We start from the raw sequence: 24161 nt of genomic DNA, 5'->3' as shown, positions 1-24161 counted from the left end.
CCATTGCTCAATGAAAGAGCACATGTTTTGCATGCAAAAATGTCCCAGGGCCAGTCTTCAGCATCTTCAGTTAAAACCTTAGCTGATAGGTAATGGGAAACATTATTTCCTGTCTAAGATCCTAGAGAACTGCTGTGATGCAGTGGCGACTGGTGCCCACTTGGACTGGTAGGATAGAAGGCAGGGAGACCAACAGTAGATGGCGCCAGAGAGACAATAACAGGCAGGTCCAGAGCCAATGACATGCAGAGTCAACTTATTCTAGTTTTGTCCCCATCCTACCCCCTCCCTGCTGTGTTCTACAAAGGCATCACTGAGGCTAAGGAGAAGGAGGAAGCTGACAGTCGGTGCCCCCCACTCGACTGTTGTAATTAAGAAGACAGCCAGGTGGGGGCTGTCTAGGGGCAACTGGGGTTGGTGGAGCAGTGCCCCATTTGCCAGTGCCTGTGCTTTTATATATGCTGCTTTTCATTTATCTAAATAAAATTCTGTGTTTTCTTAACATAATGTGAATTGTTGAATTTTTAAAGTTGCTTATCGTTGTGCTCCTTGCAAGGATTTGCAGAAAAGTTGCTGGATTGCACATCTCTCAAACAAGCCAGCAAGTCAATAAATAAACAATCAGCCCTTTGATTCAAAAAAACCAACCACCCCACGCTGTCAAAAGGCGCAGGAGCCCTGATGGAGAAAAGGATTTGGCAACCTTAATCTTACAACAGTGCTCCAGCACTCCCACAGGCTCCTCTTTATTATCCAATTATTCTTTGAGGTGCTAGTTATGCCTATATATGTATATTCTAACAGGGCCTTGGTTTTGTTGGGTATCTATGTTTTTTCCTGTTTTGTCTTGTTATCATTTTTGCTGAGCCTCAGGGGCGGGGGTGGGTTTTCAGTTTTGGAATAAATAAGAGCAACAGCTATCTCTCAGGCCTGCGGCCAAGGTGGGGGCGCGGTGGAGCAGATGTGAAGGACTCAGATGTTGTTGCTAACAACGCTTGTGTGTTAACAACGCTAGTGTGGGTCGCGGGAGGAGGGAGAGCATGTTCGGCCTGCTATGACCTGCTGAGGCCCCAGGGCGTTTTGAGGCACTCCACCCGTCCCACTCCAAGCTCCAGCAAGGTCTCAGTGGTGAAATTTAATTTAGCAGAACACCTCTGAGCCATTAAACCATTAAACTGATCTCTTTCTTCTCTTTTGTCTGATGCCAGCTATTATCAAACAGGGGCAGACCGGGTGATTCCCCAGCTGTGACTGATACCAACAGGTGCCTGGCTTTTGTTGACAACCCTTCATTGCAGCCGCTCACTTGGGTTCCCCTTCCTCTCAGCCCAATCCCAAACGAGAATAGGGGAGAAATCTGATTCACTGCATAATCTAAAGAAGTTTCTACCGAAATGATTGAAGGGACAGAGCAACTCGCTTATGGAGAAAGTTTGCAACATTTCCGGTTTAGAGAAAAGGCAAAGAGGTGATACAGTAAAAGTTTATAAAATTATGAAAGTGGATAGAAAAAGGTTTCTCTCCCCTTAACACCACTAACGCCAGAACTTTGGGGCATCCAATGTTGGAAGGCTCAGGACAGATAGAAGATACTTGCATGCATCTGTGAAAATAACAGACATACATGCTCTATATTAGGAGAAATTGCTTTGCAAAAATGTGCACGTTAGACAAAACTGCATGCAATAATGTGTATATTAGGAGAAAAGTGCCCAAAATTGTTCATGAATTTTAGGATGACTCTATCATCTATCTATCTATCTATCTATCTATCTATCTATCTATCTATCTATCTATCATCTATCTATCTATCATCTATCTATCTATATCTATCATCTATCTATCTGTCTATCTATCTATCATCTATCTATCATCTGTCTATTAAAAGCAAAATGATTTAGGACTGAATTCAAGATCAGTGGGGGGTGGGCCCAAACCCATTTAAAGAGAATAACATTACATTGTTATCTAGTAATACTGGGAGTCAGACCATTGTTCCATCAAGCTCAGTATTTCAGACAAGCAAGTTTCCCAGTCTTACCTGGAGAAGCTGCTGGAGATTGAACCTGAGACCTGCAGGCAAGGCAGATGCTGTCCACTGAGTTATGGCATGCACCTTAAGACACAGGAAGTTGATTTATAGTCAGACCATTGGTCCATCTAACTCAGTGACTTCAATGCTGGCTCTGCAGTGTTTTAGACAAGGGTCTCTTCCAGTCCTGCCTGGAGATGTTGCCAGGGATTAAACCTGGGACATTCTACAGGCAAGACCAGGGGTCGGCAAGGCTTAGTGGGCATGGTCTGGATCACTCCCACGGAGATTCTCTGTGGGCCAGGCCGGCGCAGCGCGACACCCGAAGTTGCGTCTGCACATGTCCGTGATGCCAGAAATCGCTTCTGCGCATGCCCAGATGCCGAAAATCGCACCTGTGCAGAAGCGATCTTCAGCGCCTAGGCATGCGTAGAAGCATTTTCCGGCACTGTGGACATGCACAGAAGCGATTTCCGGAGCTGTGGAAAAAAGTCCCTGTGCCGCGCTGTGCTGGTTTAGCGCAGCACGCAGGGACTCATCGAGCAGGTGGCTCAGTTCGGGGACGGCTCATGGGCCGCTTCCGGCCCATGGGCCTTGGGTTGCCGACCTCTGGGCAAGACAGATGCTCTACCAGTGAGCTACAGCCCTATCCCATGAAGACCACCACCACCCTGCATAAGACCAGAATATAAGATTACTTAACTGTACCACAGTTTCCTGTTTTAAAAGGAAGGTGGGAGGAGTATTTACTCCAGGTCCAGCCAATCATAGGCCTCCCACTGCTGATGGGCAGAGTGTTCAGTGACCAACCTGGCAGCTATCAGGTGACACTGTGGGCCAAATCAGGTTCTGCCTTATTGATGGCCTGGCTTTTTCCTCTAAGTGACAAACCTGAGCTGATCCAACCCCATCGCCTTACCTCCAAGCCATCCGCCAAGGCTGCTAGATTGCATGAGGTCTCAAACATTTTTTCCTTGCCATGAAGCTTGAAATTATTTGCAAGGTGAGTTAACAGTAAGAAAAATCAACACACACACACACACAATCTGCTTGGCAAAATCCCTTTGCCTCTTCTGACTCATTTGTTTGATAATTATTGCCGTTAATTGCAAAAGATGGATGCCCTCGCATAGGATATAAACTGTTGTGCTTGACCAGACAAATACCTTGTGCGTGTTCTTAAAACACATTCATTGCTATTTTTAGGGAGAAGTTATTAATAGACCACTGCTGGTTGAGCAGAAAACTCCACACATAAAAAAATAAAAGAATATATATGAGTCAACAACACACCTGCTCTATCATGCCAACAGTCCCAGTGCCCAAGATTATTTTCGTAAGTAGGTGTAGGTTGGAAATAAGGTATTTGAGCGAAGGGGGAGGGGGAGTAGGCTGTATGTGAGATCTTTCTAACCCCTGGATCTAGCAACTGTTAAAATATAAGGCAGGCTAGCTTCCCCTGTAAAGGTGATTGCCTGTGTGATGGGCCATTAAGAGAACAAAGGAAAGGGGCTCTCTGAGAGATGGCACATGGGTGAGGCTCCCCCAGCTCATGGTTAGAAGGAAAAGGCAGAGTTGAGTAAGAGTGATGTGACCTAGAGGTAAAGCTGGAGAGCAAGCTGGAGAGACTCAGAACAACGTTTGAGAGCAATGTTTGATTTCTGTTTGAATCCAAGGCGAAAGCTATGAGAGAAACAAGACCGTTTTGGGGTGTTGATGCTGTGAACCCCTCCATCGTAGGTCCATAGTAGGCTCAGGTTGCATATATGTGTAAATATCATAAAGACACCACAGTCTCCGCTGTGCCTCATTCCAAAAGGAAAAACAGACTTTGGGTAAGCGCCTGGAACCCCTGGAATATTGGACTGCCCAGAGATTGGGGTGGCGGGAAACATTTATTTAGAATTGCAATGCTATGGGGCACAGCCTGAAGCTGATTCCTAATTCAGGGCAAAGGGGCAGAAATAGAGCTGACAATGTGAGATCTTGAAAACACCTGGAGAGCTGGTGGGGATGTCTTTACCTGATGCCCATTACCTGTTTTGTTCCCAGGACTGAATTCCCATCTAGTGAAGTGGTGTGCTGTTATTTGCACATGTGTAGCAGCTCTCTAGGGACGCAGGTGGCGCTGTGGGTTAAAGCCTCAGCGCCTAGGACTTGCCGATCGAAAGGTCGGCGGTTCGAATCCCTGCGGCGGGGTGCGCTCCTGCTGCTCGGTCCCAGCGCCTGCCAACCTAGCAGTTCGAAAGCACCTCCGGGTGCAAGTAGATAAATAGGGACCGCTTACCAGCGGGAAGGTAAACGGCGTTTCCGTGTGCAGCTCTGGCTCGCCAGAGCAGTGATGTCACGCTGGCCATGTGACCCGGAAGTGTCTCCGGACAGCGCTGGCCCCTGGCCTCTTAAGTGAGATGGGCGCACAACCCCAGAGTCTGTCAAGACTGGCCCGTACGGGCAGAGGTACCTTTACCTTTACCTTTACCTAGCAGCTCTCTGAAATGAGTACACCTCAGCTTAACCGTGGCTTTTATGGGTCCTGGGTTTCAGATAGGGTTCTCTCCCTGCCCTGCTTGAAGATAATGGGGATTGAACCTAGGACCATCTGCATGCAAAGCAGAAGCTTTATTACTGAGCTATGGCACTTCCCCTAGAAATAAAGTACGATTCTAGTCCTCGTGGCTCTAAATGAACAGCCAACATACACAGGAAGCTGCCTTATACTAAGACAGACCATTGGTCTATCTAGCTCAGTTTTGTCATCACTGTAAGCAGTAATGTGTACACTACCTTAGGGCTCGTCCCACTTGTCCCATACCTAGAAAGCATGGGTCCAAGCAGTTTTCCAATTGACGTTTACTCTGGTTCAGTGGCAAAGAGTGGGTTTTCCCAGGGAAAGTGTGGGGCAAGCGGATGTGTTAACGAGTCACATTCATGCATTTCAATGTGTCTGCTCCGAATAGCATTGGCTACAACCCATTTTTGCTGCTTCTTTATCAAAGAATACTAATAAACCAAAATCAATACAGTGCTGATAATATGATTAGCTTGACATTTTTCCCCCAACTTTTTAATTTAATTTTTGACTGTGTTTTCAAGAAAACGTTGCTGCTTTTTAAACTGACAATGTTACGGAACAACAAAGAACTTGGGGGCTTCCAGATAGAATCGGTGCTCCTCATCCATTCAGGCTTTATGTTGCATCCACATGACAACATCCGCATCAAAATCCCAGCTTGTATCCTGCCATCCCATTTAATCCAGATTTAGAGGCTACAAATCCAGTCAGTCTTTTTATCTATATATAAAAAATTGCCAACAACTCATTTGCAATATCTGAATGACCTGTTTACAATATTAAGCCTCCATCTGGAGGCAACTTTTATTTAAAACCATCAGGATTAAATGCAGTTACCGTATATTCTGATCTTTGCTTCTCCTTGTAATTGTGTAAGATTTTCTCTTTCTTCTATTTCAACCCTTGGGAGCCACCAGTTCAAGATTGGAAACTTGCTGGTGCCCCTTCAAAGGAAAAAGCCCGATTCAAAAGCATTTATAGCTGGGATGGTGAACCTCAGGGCCTGAGGACCAAATGTGGCCCTCATGTCCTCTCTATCTGGCCCTCAGAACTCTCCCCTGGCCACACCTCTCACTGGCCTTGTTTCACATTAACACCCTGAGAGTTATGCCTTTCCTTCAACTCCAGCAATGCCTTGGGCTCCATCCACACTATACACTTCAAGCAGTATCATATCACTTTAAAGAGTCATGGCTTCCCTCAAAGAATCCTGAGAGTGTCGTTTGATAAGACTGCTAAGAGTTGCTAGACAACCGCCTATTCCCCTTCCAGAGCTACAGTTTACAGAGTGGTTGAAAAATCATTCCTTTCCCCAAAGGCATATTTATTTATTCAGGCCATTCACACCCCAAAGAAAGAAAGAAAAAGGTCTCAGAGCAGCTCACAATAATCAGTACTAAGGCAGTCCTTTGCCGTCAGGCTCACAATCTGAAAAGACATGAAACGTGAGGTAAAAAAGAAATGGGAGGGAAAAGGAAAAAAGCAATCTCAAGTGTAAGTCCTTCGCTTCCTATATTCCTAGCTGTACATTCTGGCGACCAAAAGCCACGTTGCTCTCATCCCTATTCATTTGCAAATAAGTCCAGGCATTGGTCAACCCAGTACATGTGAGGGATAATGAAGCCTAGAAGGCCGCATTTGGCCCATGGGCTGAAAGTTCTCGACCCCTGCAGTTCACCCTTCCATAATGAAAAGAGGGGGAAGGCAGCCCTTTTGTCAGAAGTTCCCAATTGTCCTTTACAGTAGATTCACCTTGGCTATAACTTGCTTACAACCGGTGATGGCATACTGTTGGCCTCCTTGAGTGTAATAGTTGATCTGGCTGGCTAAGCTCTCCACGTGGCTCGGATCGGGATAAAGGCCTTCGCTCATCATCTCCTCATAGAAGCAGCTTAGGATGTGGCTCTTCTCCAGCAAGACGAAGGGAACGATCTCCGCCAACATCCAAAGAGGGTGGACTTGGTCAAGGACAGGACGGAGAGCAGCCTGCAGCAACTCCACCTTCTTCTGGGGCTGCAGTAGGTCGCCAGAGGCATTCTGAAGGAGAACATTGGCGACCTCGTTGCCCCCCAGGTTGCTTATCAGGATGTACACGGCATTGAGGAACTCGTTGGTTTGGTTCGTCTGGAAGAACCCGCCCAGTGTTTCCAGCAAGGCTGTAGACATGAACTCCACCTCGTCCAGGATAAACACGGGGATCTTCTCTTCAATTTCAGCTAGGGTGACCATCTCGCTGATCGTCTTAGATAAATCTTGCTGGCAGGCTGATGTGGAAGCGCTGTCTGGGCAGTGGTGCATGGCGAAGTAATGGAGCACAGAGTTGTGCCCCATGACTGACCTGAAATGTTTGGCTAGCAGCCAACCGACGTGGCTCTTCCCAACCCCACTTGGGCCGTTGAAGGAGATGACCAGTGGTTTGTTGTGTATGTGGGTTGCCAGGTAGTCCTTGAGCAATGCCACAGTGCTCTCGACTGCTAAGGCCTGCCCAAAAACCTCTCGGTGCATTGTCTTCTCCAGACCATCCAGATCATATTTCAGGAGGTTATCGTCCAGATTCTCGATGGCGTTCAGGATCTGGAAGCAGACAATTCCTACAAGCAACAGGAGGCACCTCTTGGCTTTGCTCTTGTGCTCGGCAGGGAGGTATTTCCTGGAGTTTCCTGGGTACAATACCCTGGGGTTCTTTGACCTCTTCCTCCGCTTGCTGGATCTGGTTGAGGGCTCCTGAACCGAGGTATCAAAAGTGAAGTACTGAGAACTCTCAAAGCTCGCTTGGCTCAAGAGGGAGGTGGAGGCACTGCCCAGTCTGGCCTTCCCCAAGGAGATCTGCCTCTGGAGAAGCTTTGCTTTGGAGTCCGCAGGCAGGAAGTTCTTCTTAAAGGCATGAGCTGTCCTCCGCAGGCGAATGGCAGCCCGCACTGGGGACGAGAGCAGAGAGAGCTTCTGGGGGCTTTTCAAGGCCTGCTTCCGGCCCTCCATTGTAAGCTCTTGCCGTGGGTCTCGCTTTCCTGCCTTCTCTACGGGAGAAGAAAAAGAAGCATAAGAACACAGCAGGAAAGGCAGCATGGTACAGTGGTGCCTCGCAAGACGAAATTAATTCGTTCCGCAAGTTTTTTCGTCTTGCGAGTTTTTCGTCTTGCGAAGCACGGTTTCCCATAGGAATGCATTAAAAATCAATTAATGCGTTCCTATGGAGACCGCTTGCCAGGCTGGCGGTGCGGAGAAGGGCTTTTCTCCCCACCGCAAGCCTTCAGCACAGGTCCGAGAACAGAGGGGAAGGCGCGCAGCGCTTCTCCTCTGTTCCCGGGACTTGCGGTGGGAGGAGGGTTTTTCCTCCCCACCGCCAACATTCAGAACAGCATTCTGAATGTTGGCGGTGGGGAGGAAAGCCCTCCTCCCACCGCAAGCCTTCAGGACAGGTCCGGGAACAGAGGGGAAGGCGCGCAGCGCTTCTCCTCTGTTCCCGGGACTTGCGGTGGGAGGAGGGTTTTTCCTCCCCACCGCCAACATTCAGAACAGCATTCTGAATGTTGGCGGTGGGGAGGAAAGCCCTCCTCCCACCGCAAGCCTTCGGAGGAGGCTGGCGATGGGGCGGAGAGCTCTCCGCCCCATCGCCAGGCTTCGGAGGAGGTCCGAGGACAGTGGGGAAGACGCGCTGCACTTCCCCGCTGTCCCTGGAGATTTCCCTATGGGCTTTCGTCTTGCGAAGGAAGCCCATAGGGAAATTCGTTTTGCGAAGCGCCTCCAAAACGGAAAACCCTTTCGTCTAGCGGGTTTTTCGTCTTGCGAGGCGTTCGTCTTGCGGGGCACCACTGTACAATGGTTTACTTCCCGTATCAAAATGCCACAGGGTTGTTGTGAGAGGAGAGGGAGGTGAGTGGGACACGTTTGTGGAAGAGAGATCTCCTATCAACAGAAATCTCATTTATTTCATTAGATTTCTTACGTGACCTGTACCATAAGGTCTGAGGGCTCATTGTAACATCAGAATATACAATTATAAAGCAAATACAGCCATAAAACAAGAAAACAGCTCCCTGAATAAATCCAGTAAAAACAATTCCATATTTAAAAACAACTTATGTTCCCGCAAACACATAGAAACAATTCTATATATATAAATATAAGTTAACTATGCTAGCAGGCCTGGTGCCAGCCATTGGTTTAGTTGAGCACTAGTCAAGGGCTCCAAAGGAATGCTGGTGGCGCTGTGGGTTAAACCACTGAGCCTAGGACTTGCCGATCAGAAGTTTGGCGGTTCGAATCCCCGCAACGGGGTGAGCTCCCGTTGCTCGGTCCCAGCTCCTGCGAACCTAGTAGTTTGAAAGCATGTCAAAGTGCAAGTAGATAGATAGGTACCGCTCTGGCGGGAAGGTAAACAGTGTTTCCGTGCGCTGCTTTGGTTCGCCAGAAGTGGCTTAGTCATGCTGGCCACATGACCCGGAAGCTGTACGCCGGCTCCCTCGGCCAGTAAAGCGAGATGAGCACCGCAACCCCAGAGTCGGCCACGACTGGGCCTTTACCTTTACTAGTCAAGGGCTCCAGGGGCTTGGAAGAGCTCCCAACCAGCCCAATCCAGCTGCATCACCATTCACTGGGCCCTGAATTATTTTCATTAGTGGGCAAAGGCATGTGGTGGCCCTCTTAAGCAGCACTGTGTCCTGTCTGTGGGGGGGGGGGGTGCAAGTGGCACTGTGCCAAACCCCCTTCCCCAAAAGAGTCTGGCACTGACCCTGCATGACAGCAATTGGAACCTTCAGGTCCAGGGACAGGCTACTTCATGGGTAGGCAAACTAAGGCCCGGGGGCCGGATCCGGCCCAATCGCCTTCTAAATCCGGCCTGCTGACAGTCCGGGAATCAGTGTGTTTTTACATGAGTAGAATGTGTCCTTTTATTTAAAATGCATCTCTGGGATTTGTGGGGCATAGGAATTCATTCATCCGCCCCTCCCAAAATAGTCCAGCCCCTGACACAGAGGGACAAAGAACCAGCCCCACCCCACCCCCGCTGAAAAAGTTTGCTGACCCCTGGTCTACTTCCAAATGTCAGGTGGGGGAGGGGCACTGCTTGTTGGTTTACCAGAGGAATCTGGGGAAATGCAAGGAAGAGGTCACCAACAGAAGAGTTGGTTACGATCAGCACTACACTTCGTGTGTCTCTTAACCCCCTCACAGTCTCCACATAAGTATCTGTTTCACAAAACCAGACCATAAAAACCAGCATGTAAGTTTTCTGGGTTGGTTTTTTTTTTAAGTCAAAAGCAATCCCCTTTTCTTGGAGAGCAGTGCCATCTAGAGGCTACTGCCTTTCAAAACACATACTCCTGTCTGCTTTTAACAGCCGACTGCAAAATAGGATTTGTTTATTTTTAATAATGATAATAATATTGCAATGTAAAAGCATGGATCTGCTGAACCACAAAACCTTTCACATTCAGCCTGACTCTGAAGCATTAGCATGTAGCGGACAGGAAGATAAAGGGCATTCAGTAGATGGCCCAACTCACTGTTTTTAAATGACTAACAAATAACAATGCCGAAATATATTTTAAAAATTTTAAAAATTGTCCAGTAGCACCTTAGAGACCAACTAAGTTTGCTCTTGCTATAAGCTTTCATGTGCATGCACACTTCTTCAGATAGCAAATAACAATGCCATTAATTTTAACAACTTCATGAAGTTCAGTGATGAATCCCTTCAATAACCATTGGTTTGTTGATGGGTAGAACAATCCAAACTAAAGGAAGCCAACGTAATCTATTCTGGGGTAAATCATGCCAGGGTAACTAACCCTGATTCAAAACTCCATTAAGAAGCAGGGCTGGTGACACCTGAATCCTCCAGGGGAGGAGGGAAAGTCTTTAAAACACACTTTGACTTAGACCACCTTTGTACTAGGGAACTCCCACTGGGTTACCAGGTCACATGACCAATCTGAACAGAGTTTAGAACAGGGCTATGTCTCCTCCTGCACCAACCTATAACACACCCCATCACACCTGTAGAACACCCGTTTCGGGACTTATCCTGGCCTCAGCTCAGTTGGCTCACCTGGGATGGGCGACGTCATCCAGCTAAGGCCAGGATCAGCTGGCTCAGAAACCTGCCACCTATTCAAAATGCCACTCATCCCCCAAGTTATTAGGTTTGGTTTGTCCCCTATTTATTTATCTACCCCCACTTCTTTCTCTTTATTAGATCCAGTAGAATAAATAAAGACAACTATGGACATAAGAGTAGGGATTGTATCTTGTGCAATTTCAACTATATAGGCTGGCTGGTCAAAACCCTGCCATTTTATAGGGGGGGGTAAAGAAATCCTGCATGTTGAATGCAGATCTGGTCCATGAAGACTTTGTGGAGTGGGGGGGGGGGAATAGTACTAATGATAATAAGACTAAACTGGTTAGATGGACGAATGCCCTGACTATGCATAACACAGCCTTCATTCCTAGTTTTAGAACTGTGTGCATATATATAATGGACAGTTTGGATTGTGGAATGTTATAAATTCCATTGGCACTTTTGAACTCGAGAAGCAGGATGGGAATATGAAAACAAGCCTCTATAGACAATAGGGAGAAGCTCTGCCAGACCCAGGGAGAAGCTATCAGGAGGGCAGCAGACAGGCCCATCCCACCACCAGGCTGCATTCATTCACTCATCAGCACTGATTTCAGTGCCAAGAGGCCAATTGTTCTTTGGGTTAAACTTCTACTAGAAAAATATGTTTGACCCAGTGAGAGCAGGATGCAAAACAGCAGGATGGGCGCTGCCTAGATCAAGCATGCAACAAAAAGAAGGCATGCATTTTCAATCTCAGTAATTAACTTCTAGAGATCAGCAAGTCACCGAATTGGTGGAAGGGACCTTAGAAATCATCCGATCCAGCCAGCAACTCAGTACAAGATCTGAAATGCAGGAGGCGACTGCAGGATCCCTGACAGGTGAGCCGTCCAAGCAGCTGTTTCAAACACCTACAGCAAAGGGAAAACTACCACCTCCTGAGGGAGGCTGTTCTAACGTCAAACAGCTCTTACCGTCAGGACAGTTCTCTTAACGTTCACCTGAGCTCTGCTTCCCTGCCATTTCCAGTCACTTGCAATCTCCAGAGGAAAGAGCAGTGGTGGCTGGTACACATTGGGGCTGGTAGGGCAGGAGGCAGGGGAGGGGAGGGGGAAACAGTGGGTGGAGCCCAGAGCCCACGATAGGTGGAGGCAGAGCCAATGACAGGCAGGGCCAAGCCATTTTATCTTAGGCCCCGTCCTCTTCCTCCCTGCTGAGTTCTGCAAGAGCAATGCTGACAGTAAGGAAGAGGAAGGTGACAGGCAGGACAACCCTCTGGACTGGCTGTAAGAAGGCTGGCGAGTGAGTGCTGACCGAGGTTGGTGGGGCACTTACCCATTCATCCTAATAGACCAGCCTCCACTGTAGGGCAGGAGGCAGGGAGATGAACATTAGGTGGAGAAAGAGCCAGTGACAGGCGGAACCACCACCTGATTGGTTATAAGAAAGAAGGCAAGAAGGTGGGCTGGCCTTATTTATAGGTAACATAGAAAGCTGCCTTTACCAAATCTGACCATTGCTCTACCTAGCTCAGCATTGTCTATGGTGAAAGGCAATGGCTCTCCATAATTTTAAGACACGCGGTCTTTTCCTGTTACCTGAAAATTTAAGGAACTGAACCTGGGATCTTTTGGACAAACTCATTACGGCCACATTGAAGCTGATGGACAAAGGGCTTACTCCGAATATAACTCAGTCCAGGAATGGGGAACGTTTGGCCCACCAGATGTTGTTGAACTAGAACTCTCATAAGCCCCATCAAAATGGGCAGTAACAAAGGATGGTGGGAGTTGTAGTTCCCCACACCTTGAAGCATAAGAACATAAGCAGAGCTGTATAAAAACATTAAGATGATGATGATGATAATAATAATAATAAGAATAAGAATAATTCCATTCTCATGTTGGCCAACCAGATGTTCCAGTGTATCAGGAACCAGAGTCAAGCGTAGGTCAGATGGTGTCAGCAACCAAAACAGTGCAGGCCAGTAATCCTACCAACTCTTCCCAGTATGTGTTGCCCCAATGAGGCAGCTGCAAGGACTGAAGGTCCCCGCCTTCCCATAGCTGCCTAAGTTCTGTCCTCTCCAGCGTTTTCCCCCAAGCAATCAGAGACTGCCTCTGAGCACAACCAATCTCTCTGCGTGTTTTTAGGGACCAGGTCGGTTTGGGGGAGCTGGTTGCAGTAGGAGGGGGAGACTCCCTGGATTCTTCAGTGGCCTTCCTCATCGCTGCCTCTTGTCCTGCCCCCTTGTCCTGCCTCCTTTTCTGCCTCTGAGCCTGGACTGCTCTCTGTCCCTGGCTTTTTCTTCAACTTCTGGCACTTCCTCGTCCCAATCTGCTCTGTCTTCTCCTTCTGACCACACTTCACCGTCCCACCATCAAGCCCCTGGCTCTGAGCCTTCTTCCCCTGGGGGTTCCCTTGGAAGTACCCCTTGCTGATGCCTCCCACCATTCATTTGCATCCAGCCAGCTCATGACACAATGGGAATCCTGCAAGCAGGACCTAAGTGCAACACTCTCCCCTCCTGCGGCTTCAAACAACTGGCATTTAGTAGCATTACTACTTCTGATTATGGAGACAGAACAAAGTCATCATGACTAACAGCAACTGATAGTCCTATGCTCCATGATTTTGCCTTATCCTCTTTTAAAGCCTTCCAAGTTAGTGGCTACCAGTGACTCCTTTGGGAGAGAGTTCCAGAGTTTAACAATGCACTGCAATGTGAAACAACAACAGTGCATTGGTAGAGGGTTTATACTGGACAGGTCATCATTCTATTTTATTTCTTGTTCTGTGATATGCCTCCTAAATGGTACCACATTATTGCTGCCGGGCAGGTGGGCACACTTGTTCTACAGGGGGAACAGAAGGAGGACACTCATAAAATTAAACCAGAACAATTGTGGTATGAAAAGTTACAGAATTTCAGCAGAACACTATGGAACATGCAGGAAACGAAGCAGGATATCTGCCCCAAAACTTTTGCAGGCTCAAATAGGAACAAAAGCGGGTGGCTGATAACAACATGAGCACAAATCATTATAAATATACAATACAGAGGATGCTGGGAGGGGACCTGGGTAATAACAACCAGGGACCATTTCTCTTACCATGCCAGGCTTGTGGAAACAGGATACTTTTACTCAATGGACCTTTCAGTTCAGTGCTACAGAGTTCTTCCTCTGTTCTTAAAGTTTAACCCCCTTTAATCGTTTTCTTCCTGTTGCACACTGCACAGGAAGGAACAAAAGGGGCTTCTAGTGTTCTTGGTAGTTATATTTTGAGGAAGCCAGTGAATCCATGCAAGGGCTCTGTTCTTACCACATAAACCCAAACCATGAGTCAGACGCTACAGAATCAACGATGCACTTTCTGTACGTTTGGTCCGTCATGGCAGCCAGGAAGAGGAGTTCCAGCCAGCGGCAAACAAAGGAAATAAACCAGTTCTCTCTCAGATTACTAGAAAGCCCCGGCTGTGGAGGCTGCTGCCCATTGGCAGAAGTCAGGGAGCCCAGAAATAGGTGGCACCAGAGCCAATGACAGGCACAGCCATCTAAATCTAGTTTTGTCCCCATCCAGCTGAGTTTTACATGAGCTCAGGTGTGGGTGAACCTGTCAGTTCTGATTTCTCTCAGGTAGGATCCACACCATGCATTTAAAGCACTCTTATACTACATTAACAGCAGTTGCCTGGTGGCAAATTCAGAGGCAAAGGGTCCCTTCATGATAGTCACATCACGCCCACACTCCTCCTAAGATTGTACAATAAAAATGACCTTTCAGGTCTCATTGTTCTGCTGAGGCTGACAGCGTGGTCACATTCTTAAAAGGTAAAGGGACACCTGACCATTAGTAGTAGTAGTAGTAATAATAATAATAATAATAATAATAATAATAATAATAATAATAATAATAATAATTTATTATTTATACCCCGCCCACCTGGCTGGGCCTCCCCAGCCACTCTGGACGGCTTTCATAAAACCAAAAATACAGTAAAATATCACACGTTAAAAACTTCCCTGAACAGGGCTGCCTTAAGATGTCTTCTGAATGTCAGGTAGTTGTTTATCGCTTTGACATCTGCTGGAAGGGCGTTCCACAGGGCGGGCGCCCTGGTTCCCTGTAGCTTTGCTTCTCGCAGGCCCTCTGCCTGGTTCCCTGTAGCTTTGCTTCTCGCAATGAGGGAACCGCCAGAAGGCCCTCGGCGCTGGACCTCAGCGTCCAGGCAGAATGATGGGGGTGGAGACGCTCCTTCAGGTATACTGGACCGAGGCCGTTTAGGTCCAGTTGTGGCTGACTCTGGGGTTGCGGCGCTCATCTCGCTTTATTGGCTGAGGGAGCCGGCATACAGCTTCCAGGTCAAGTGGTCAGCATGACTTAAGTCGCTTCTGGCAGGCCAGAGCAGCGCACGGAAACGCCGTTTACCTTCCCACCGGAGCGGTACCTATTTATCCACTTGCACTTTGACATGCTTCCGAACTGCTAGGTTGGCAGGAGCTGGGACCGAGCAACGGGAGCTCACCCCGTTGCGGGGATTCGAACCGCTGACCTTCTGATAAGCAAGTCCTAGGCTCTTTGGTTTAGACCACAGCACCACCCGCGTCACATTCTTACCATACATTTAATGAACTATGATACCACTTTAAACAGCTATGGCTTCCCTGAAGAATTCTGGGAAATGTAGTATGTTAAGACTGGTGTTAGAAGACCCCCCCAGTCCCCTCACGGAACTACAGTTCACAGAGTGGTTCTACGGTCAATCCCTTTTCACAGGGAACTCTGGGAATCGTAAGTCTCTGAGGGGAATTAGGGTCTTCTAACAACTCTTAGCAGCTTTTTTTTTAAAGCCCCCCCCCACAGCTCCCATAATTCTTTGTGGGAAGCCATCACTGCTTAATGTGGTACGATGCTGCTTTAAATGCATAGTGTGGATGTGGCCTATGTCCTTTTGAGATCCAACAAGAAGATGATGATGATAGAGAGAGCAAATGGTTGTTGTTTTTTCACAGAGTAAATTACAGCTCACAGAGAGCAAATCAGGCACACACTTAGAAAATGGGTTTCTTTTTGGGGTTTTTTCAGAGCAAAGTGAAACAGCTTTCAAAAGTTTCAATAATGCAGCCCACAGGATGTGCTATTGTGTTTTTTTAAAAAAATAATAATTATAGTGTAGAGACATAAATGCACAGAAATGAAAAGCCCCCAGTTTCAAAATGCCTGGTCCCTTACCAAAGTAACAGCAATTTTCCTTCAAATGAAAGCCATTTCAAGCACTTCTCTGAAGAATGGAGCAGGGCGGGTGGGTGGGAGGAAGTAGAAGAAAGCAGAGACCTCGGGTATCCCAGAATATCCTTGGCAATGCCCCTTGCAATGGACGTTCTGTCACAAAACTGCCTGAGCAAAAAAATATTTAGTACTGCAAATAGTGGGTTCATTCATTAGCTGCCTAGAGCCAATTAACACCAGAACTTTGCAGCATCAAGGCATAAGTCAATGCAAATCAGTCTGTGGGAGCTTGGGTGTGCAGGATGTTTACATAGGAACCCTGCTCCCAAAAAAGGAAAGGTTCTACAATCCCCCATGACCCTGTACTACCCCCATCCACCCAGTCATCAGAATTGTAGTCTGTTAAGGGTGCTGAAAGTTGTTAGGAGACCTTCAACAAACTGCAGTTTCCAGGACACTTTGTGGGAAGCCATGTGTCTTAAAGTGGAATAAGAGTGCTTTAAATGTATGGTGTTGGTGTGCCTCTTATTTTCTATATCAGTTTTGCAACCCTTGAAAAGAAAAGAAAAGAAAACACATTTTTGGAAATCAACTTCCCATAGTACAATGCCTTTCATATGTTATTTTCACTAATATATGCATACTTTACCCTAGTATATGCATTCTTATACACATTACTTGGCCAGAAAATTGCACTGCAAAATTCAGAGAAGTTCAAGGAGGGCTGCGTTTCATTTTGCATATTGTTCCATGAGAGCATGAATTAGGTTAAGGTCGCCAATAGATATGAACTGAATGGGACTTCTCCTCATTCAGTGTAAACACTGACACTCAGGGTAAGGAAACTAACAGCCATTACCACCACACCCTGGATGCCATTAAGATGGCAGGCAGGTAGGGGAAACATCTCATGCACTCTAATGGAACAGCCTCCACTGAGCCTAGGTCATCCCATGACTGGTGGCATGTTCCAGAGAAAGCAAAAGGGAGTTATTCCTCCTTGCAACCTATACTTAACTGGAGGAACACTTGTTCTTGTTCCCAGACGTTGGCACTCCCTCCTGACCTAAGAGAAGTTAGACTGACTCGCTCCTTATTGTCCTTCTGCCCACAGGTGAAGAAGACCTTCTTTTTCCAACAGGCTTTTGGGAACAGAGTGCTTTTAATGAAAGGACTGGTGCTGTGCTGTTTTTGTTGTGGTTGCTTGTATGTTTTTAATAGATCAGGTAGGTAGGTAGATGATAGACACTTTTAATTTTATTAATGTTTAATAGTTTTAAAATTATTTTTCCTCTATGTTTTTAGGGATTACCCTTTCTAGGAACAGTCCACACTTCAAAGCTCCATTTCTGAGGGCTCTATCTCTGCTCTGGAGTTTTCCCCATGAATGCTGACTCTGTGGAAAACCTGAATCGTCATTTGTTGCGCTTCAACTTTGCGGGCAAACCTCTGTGGCGAGAGAGAGAGAGCGCACTCAGATACAGAGCTTTAAAGCACAGATCTGTGTCTGGAAAGAGCAGGCAAAAAGGTAAGCGTGGATAAGCCCCTGTTTTACCTGTGTCTCCTTGAACAGCAGCCACTATGCAATTCACTGCTAGCAATAAGGGCTAACAGCGGATCTTTTGTGTTCAAGGTAGCATATGGCAGATTACTGGCTAGATCTAGACCTTTTCAGGCTTCCCAAGAGGTCAGTTTCCCAAGAGGTCAGGCTGGCCCACCATTTCATATGGTTTAGCAACAGATGCACAGCGATTTTTTTCTCAGCATCCCAAGCTCACCTCCTTCTGATAAGTACAGCTCAGCTACTCAAGGGTTTTAAAAGCATTACTCTGAAACTTACCCAAGCTCTCTGAGACAGACAATCCCAGTGAGGAAAGGTTTCAGCAATTAGGGCTTTCTTCGTTTAGCGGGGGGGGAGGGAAGGACACTCAGAGGCGACATTATTGTAGAAATGTTTAAAATTATGCATGGCACAGAGAAAGTGGATAGATAGAAGTGTTCCTCCCTTTCTCATAAACCTAGAAGTCATGGACACCGAATGAGATTGAACGCTGGAGGATTTAAGACGTGCGAAAGGAAGAACTTCTTTACACAGCACAGTTAAACAATGGAACTGCCACAGGAGGCAGTGATGACCAGTGGCAGAGCAAGCCGATTGGGCACCTGGGGCAGTGGGGGGGGCAGCCACCGGCAGGGCAGGACGAGCTGGGGCACGGAGCCTCCAAAATGTCTGCCTGCCTCCTCCCACTCAGCCACCCTACAGCTGCAGGGGGGGGAGGCAGCGGGCGGACCGTTTGGGGCCCCACGGTGAGTGCCACCCAGCATTTTGTCACCCCCCTCAATGGTGACACCCGGGCAGCCCGCCCCCACCACACACACCCTTCCTCTGCCCCTGGTGATGACCTTCAGGTTTGGATTACTTTAAAAGAGGATTCATGGAGAAGGCTATCTATGGCTACTAGCCATGGTGGCTTTGTTCTGCCTCCATTGTCGATGGCACTATATTTCTGAATGCCAGTGGCTGAAAACTGCAGGAGGAGAGAGGGCTCTTGCGCTCAGGACCTGCTTGCAGGCGTCCCGTGGGGCATCTAGTTGGCCACTGTGAGAACAGAATTCTGAACTAGATGGGCTATTGGTCTGATCCAACAGGTCTCCTCTTTATGCCCTTCAAGGGACTTAGCTCAGAGGCAAACTCCATGTGCCAGAACCCTTGAAAGTCACTTCCAGTCAGGCCATGCAGTACTGAGCTAGATGGACCAATAGTTCGACTCCCTCATAAAAGGCAGCTTCCTAAGTTTAAAGGGAAAGACCATAGCTCAGTGGTAGAGCACCTGCTTTGCACACAGAAGGTCCCAGGCAGAGCAGGGAAGGATCCTGTGTCTGAAAACATGGAGAGCTGCTGCCAGTCAGCATGGATAGTACTGCGCTAGATAGACCAATGGTCTGAATGGCGTGAGATGAGGAGGGGGCTTAATCCCTGTAACTGAAGCTTTATGGTTTTAACTTTATTGGTATCCACCATCACCCTAAACCCTCAGCGTGGGGATTGGAAGGGATGAAAGAAATAGCTCAGGAAATGGGTTTAAAAGTAAAGGATACAAGGACCCCTGACCATTAGGTCCAGTCGTGGCCGACTCTGGGGTTGCGGCGCTCATCTCACTTTACTGGCCGAGGGAGCCGGCGTACAGCTTCTGGGTCATGTGGCCAGTATGACTAAGCCACTTCTGACGAACGAGAGCAGCGCACGGAAACGGCGTTTACCTTCCCACCAGAGTGGTACCTATTTATCTACTTGCACTCTGATGTGCTTTTGAACTGCTAGGTGAGCAGCAGCTGGGACTGAGCAACGGGTGCTCACCCCGTCGCTGGGATTCAAACCACCAACCTTCTGATCAGCAAGCCCTAAGCTCTGTGGTTTACTTTAGACCACAGCGCCACCCTAAGCCCTCAGCATGGAGATTGGAGGGGATGGAGCAAATAGCTCAGGAAATGGGTTTAGCAGCTCTCAAGTAGCTGCTTATGAACACTGGCATTCCAAGAAGGGCCCAGGAAGAGCAGGCAAAACTTGTTGGGCCTCATTCTTGAGCAGAAACACTTCACGCTCCTACTGATGGAAGGTGCTCACCCCCACCCCCCCTGTTTGCTGCTGTAAATCTCCAGCAGGGCTGGCAACAGGAAGGGAGCAAAAGTATTTGCAGGCTCCTGGTTAATGTTTCCTGGGACTAGTAGGGCAGAATGCTTCAAAATTTCCACATGTAAGGATCACAAGCATTTTTCAGGATGTGGAAACATCTGGTCTTTGCAATCAACTTGCAACCACACTAGTCAGGGAATGCTTTGCAGAATATTATCTCACCACCATTTTCTCCACTGATATCTGGGCAAACAGCGACCAGCAGTCTTCATATGGTTTGTGGATGTCGGATGTGCTGAGTCACCTCATCTGACACACACAAACCCTGGAAGTAAGGCTACGAACCTGTTTTACTGATGGGCTTTTAACTGCAGCAACCGCAGGGGGAACCTTTTCAGCCGAAGGGCCACATTCCCTCTAAACAACCTTCTGAGGGCCACATACCAGTTGGTAGGCAGGGCCAGGAGCAAAGGTGGGTTGGAGCAATGGATTTTACCTTTGTACTGTCAGCTTATTCACACACACACACACACACACACACACACACACATCTCTATCTTCCATCCTGGACAAGCAAGAGGCATTATCAGAGTTTAAGGGTACTGGCCACCTAGGCAAAAACACTAAAGGTGTGAAGCAGGATCAATGCAAAGCGTCACCTAGAGAGAGGGGGTGTGGTCTTGGAAGAGTTTTGAGGGCCACATAGAGAGGCCTGGAGGCACTACTCCTGCTTTGTAGGCACAAATTGAGCAACTGAAGCTTTTCCTAGCATGGAGCTGAAGCAATGGGGAAAACCTCAGCTGCTCAATTTATCCCATTGCAGGCAGCTGTTAAAAGCATAGGAATAGGCAGAAAGGTGGCAACACTAGCCGGAAACCCTCTAAGTGGAGAAATGGTTCATCCGATGGGTGACCACTTGATCACCAACGTGGTCATGCTGTGTGCACTGCCAGAGAATTTTCAATAATCTGTTTTGACATGTGCATTTCCCTTGAAGTTCCAAAGCAGGAAGTGCATCTTTTTATGTTTGAGTGCTGCGCGACGTGCGTCTCATTCCTAGTTAGAGAACTCATTTCCAGAGATTCATGACTTGCCATTGAAGTTGCAAACTACTTCCAAAGAAAGATGTCCTGATAAGCCACAATATCACTCCCAGGCACAGTACATGCAAGGGAAAGTCTGCGCACATGCACTTTCCACACCAGGAAAAAGTTTCACTTATAGCTTTCCTGCTTTTCCTATGGCTAATGTGCAGGAGCCCAACTAGAAAACAAAACTAATGGCAGCCTTAGAGTTGCCAGCTTTTAAGCTAACCCTGCTCATCTGCCTTTAGCTGCACTTCAACTGGCATACATTAGCAGATGGCAAAGCTGTTTTGAAAGGTTTTGCCAGCAGACAGATCAAGTGACTTGTGAAACGCAGGCCAGGTCCGTTTTTATCTGGTCAGCTGGCAAACCCAGTCCCACATCCCTCACTCTTTCCCTGACCATTACAGAAGAAAAAAATGATGCCAACCCAAAGCAGCCTCATACAACCCCTAACAGTTGAAAGCATTTTTCAGATGCAGAAATTCAGCAAAGGCCATTTCACTGCCATCCTTTTCAGCTCTGTACCAGTGAAAACTTAATTCTCTTAAACCAACTGCATGCCAGCCAGTTACTCACAGCATAGAAGTTTGCTCAGGGCATTGATTTCTCTGCATGGTTGCAAACTTCATACACTAGACTTTTGCTCCTCTGCAACTTGATCTGAAGACCACTACCAGGTGATTATAATCCCCCCCCCCCACTCCCAACACTGCAAAGACAAGTTGTTGCTGCTGCTGCAAATTAAGATACTCTTAAAAGACAATGACACAGAAGGTTGTTTTCTTCCTTCTGGAGCAGCCAGCAACTTTACAACCCTGTACTGACCCCATCAAAAAAATAATAAATACTGGACTCTCCGCTCCACCCATCCAGCCCAGCCCCACCACAGACAGACAGAGAGCATTACCAAACACTGGGCCTTCTTCGGATTCGCAGCCTTGCTTCCCTCCTCTGAAGGAGCTGGGCCAGTCCCAAGGAGCCGGCGTTAGCCATGTGGCATTTTTTTAGAAGTCGAGTCAGCAGGGTTGAGAGTGCAACCACTTGTGCAAAGCTGATGTGGCCTTTCCTCTCTCTCTCTGTGTGTGTGTGTGTGTGTCAGAGAGAGAGAGAGAGAGAGAGAGAGAGAGAGAGAGAGAGAGAGAGAGAGAGAGAGAGAGGAGCAAGAGATGGGAGCAGGGCCCTCCTCCCTCCTGAGCTTCCTCCTCACACCCTCTTGAGGCCTTATCGCTAAAGCACTGTGCAGCTGTGTTTGGCTGCTGGCCTGTCTGTGTTGCAAGAGTTCAGACACACACAGAGAGAGAAACATAAACACCACATACACACACGGAGAGAGGCAAAAAGCCCATTCATTGGCTGCGTCTGGGTTGCGACAGGAAACCTGACTCTGGTTATGTGAGGCAGATCAGGCCACTGTCGCCACCCATTCCGCTACGGGTCTCTTGAGTCAAAGAGAGGTGAAGGGGCGGTAGGCCAGCTGGCCTGCACCACAGAATAGTCTGAAGCTTCTCACTTGGCCCCCAATTAAGGTGGATGACTTCAGACAGGCTGCTGTGCTCCACTTGGGCCACGTGCTCCAGCTGTGACGTCTGAGACCTTCATTACATGAGCCACATGACCAACTTTTACAGAGGACAATCCTCTATTTGAAGGGATTTGGACTATCCCTGTCTAAGGCCGCATTCACAGCATAAAAAGCACCATGATACTACTGTGGACAGTCAATGGTTTTAGTTTACAGGAACTTAAGAGTTGTTAGGAGACCTCTCGTGAACCTACAGCTCTCAAGGGTGGTATAACAGGTGATCCCTTTTCTCAGGGAACTCTGGGAATTGTAGATCTGGGAGGGGAAGGAGGTTCTCCCAACAATTCTCAGCACCCAGAACAAATGACAGTTCCCAGGATTCTTTGGGTAAAGCCATAACCTGTTATCAGAGTGCTTTAAATGTGTGGTATGAATGTGGCCTGCCCCTGGTCTAACCACCACACCAAACATCCAAGCCCTGGAACATAGGTTGTTGCTGGCACTGGTCTGCCTTGAGAGACAATGGAAGAGGATGCCTTCGGGGATAAAGTCAAGCGGTTGGAGAGTTACAGCACCTGCTACGGCCTCCCACCTTTCCTCCAAAAGGCTCAAGGTGGTTGTACAGTGTTCTCTCTCTTTGCCCATTTTATCCTCACAGCAACCCTGTGAGGTAGGATAGGCAACTGGCCCAAGGTCACCCAAGTGAGCTTCATGGCAACCGGTGGTGTAGTTGTTAGAATGTCTGTCGGCCAAGGACCTAGGAGGCCAGAGTTCAAATCCCCACTCGGTCATGAAGCTCACTTTGTAACCTTGGGGTTGGCAAAAGGCTTGGCAGATAGGCAGAGGATATGAATATAATAAAATAAAAAAATAAGCCACAGACCTTCCCCATCCCAGCTTTTTGTCTGCTGAAGCAGCCACCCAGCACAACAACAAAATCAAACCAGGCAAATAATTTCAGGGTTGCCAGTTTGTTTGTTTTTGTTTCTTTTAAAGGCCGTTGTAGGTATGCCTTGAATAGCTCTTCTCCCTCATTTACAGTTCCTAAGGCCAGTCACTCACCACTGGAAGGGTCTCTTGCTGCATCAGCTGAAAACAGTCCCATGTCATTGCCCCTTTTCAGGCTCTGGCTTCCTCGACCAAACTTCCCAATGTTCAATGAACGGTTTTGTTTTTCTCCTCTGACTTTCTGCAGGGAAATGAGCCCTAGAGTTAGGAGTATGCAAATCCCTTTGAAAGACGCAACAATGGGCAGGTGTATTCTGTAATTTGCATAATTGTCATACAGACCAGTGTGTGTGTGTGTGTGCGCGCGCGTGTGCGTACAGTTGTAAAACAATGCTAAATAAAATTTGTGCAAACCAATACAAAACGGCCAAAGATGTGCTATATGTGTACATGCATTCTGCTAGGGCTCACTCCACTTGCCAGCCCTGCCTATCTGCCGGGTCCTTTGCCCGCACATTTCCCCCACACACGGCCGACTTCTAATTCCTTTACACCTGACTAAAAAAAACACACCATCTCTTTATACCTCAGCCCACCCCCTTACAGCTCAGCCTAATCACCAGCTGCAACATGGTGATAGCCATGGGCTTAGACAGGATTTATGTTAGTGCTGAGCTATCTGCGACACGATTGCTCACTTAGTTAAGCATTATTTATTTACTTGATTTTTTAAAATGCATATTAAGAAGATACTACACTTTGATGCTAATAGCAAGCTCTGTAAGCATGGGTCCTGATGTGATCAAAAGTGTGCAGACAAATAGTTGAACTGTAAGCTTGTACAATTACTCACCTGTAACATTCCATGAGAATGCAGTCTGTGTACTGGTGTGGAATGGCTTGGATGTGTGTAGGCTAAGCTTGTACCGGTGTTCAGCGGAAAGTGTGGACAAGGCCTAGTACCAGCCATACACAAGGGAGGAACTGGCAGGCTTTGGGGAACTCCCAAGTTTTACAGAAGTACAAATAATATTAACGGATGGGATGCTAAGGGGAGAAATCTTCT

General features: G+C 47.6%; 1 protein-coding gene across 7 annotated transcripts; it reads right to left on the bottom strand.

Annotated features, from left to right (window-relative positions):
• Positions 1-5338: 5338 nt before the first annotated feature.
• TOR4A (torsin family 4 member A) lies at positions 5339-23345 on the bottom strand. 7 transcript variants are annotated; one of them, XM_081896526.1, is made up of 2 exons: positions 23210-23345; positions 5339-7621 (listed from the first exon to the last, which is right to left on the bottom strand). In XM_081896526.1, the coding sequence occupies exons 1-2, from the start codon at positions 23250-23252 to the stop codon at positions 6342-6344; spliced, it is 1323 nt and encodes a 440-aa protein (XP_081752652.1). In that variant the 5' UTR covers positions 23253-23345; the 3' UTR covers positions 5339-6341. The 7 variants fall into 7 exon arrangements, with proteins under 7 accessions (XP_081752652.1, XP_081752653.1, XP_081752658.1 ...); XM_081896527.1 differs by lacking the exon at positions 23210-23345 and adding an exon at positions 21533-21739; XM_081896532.1 differs by lacking the exon at positions 23210-23345 and adding an exon at positions 21533-21739 and having other exon boundaries at positions 5339-7616.
• Between the last annotated feature and the right edge of the window lie 816 nt (positions 23346-24161).

This window comes from Podarcis melisellensis (assembly GCF_964234715.1).
Source record: "Podarcis melisellensis genome assembly, chromosome: Z".
NCBI classification, from domain to species: domain Eukaryota; kingdom Metazoa; phylum Chordata; class Lepidosauria; order Squamata; family Lacertidae; genus Podarcis; species Podarcis melisellensis.
The sequence above is the reverse complement of the archived record's forward strand: the minus strand, read 5'-3'. Positions and strand labels throughout refer to the sequence as shown.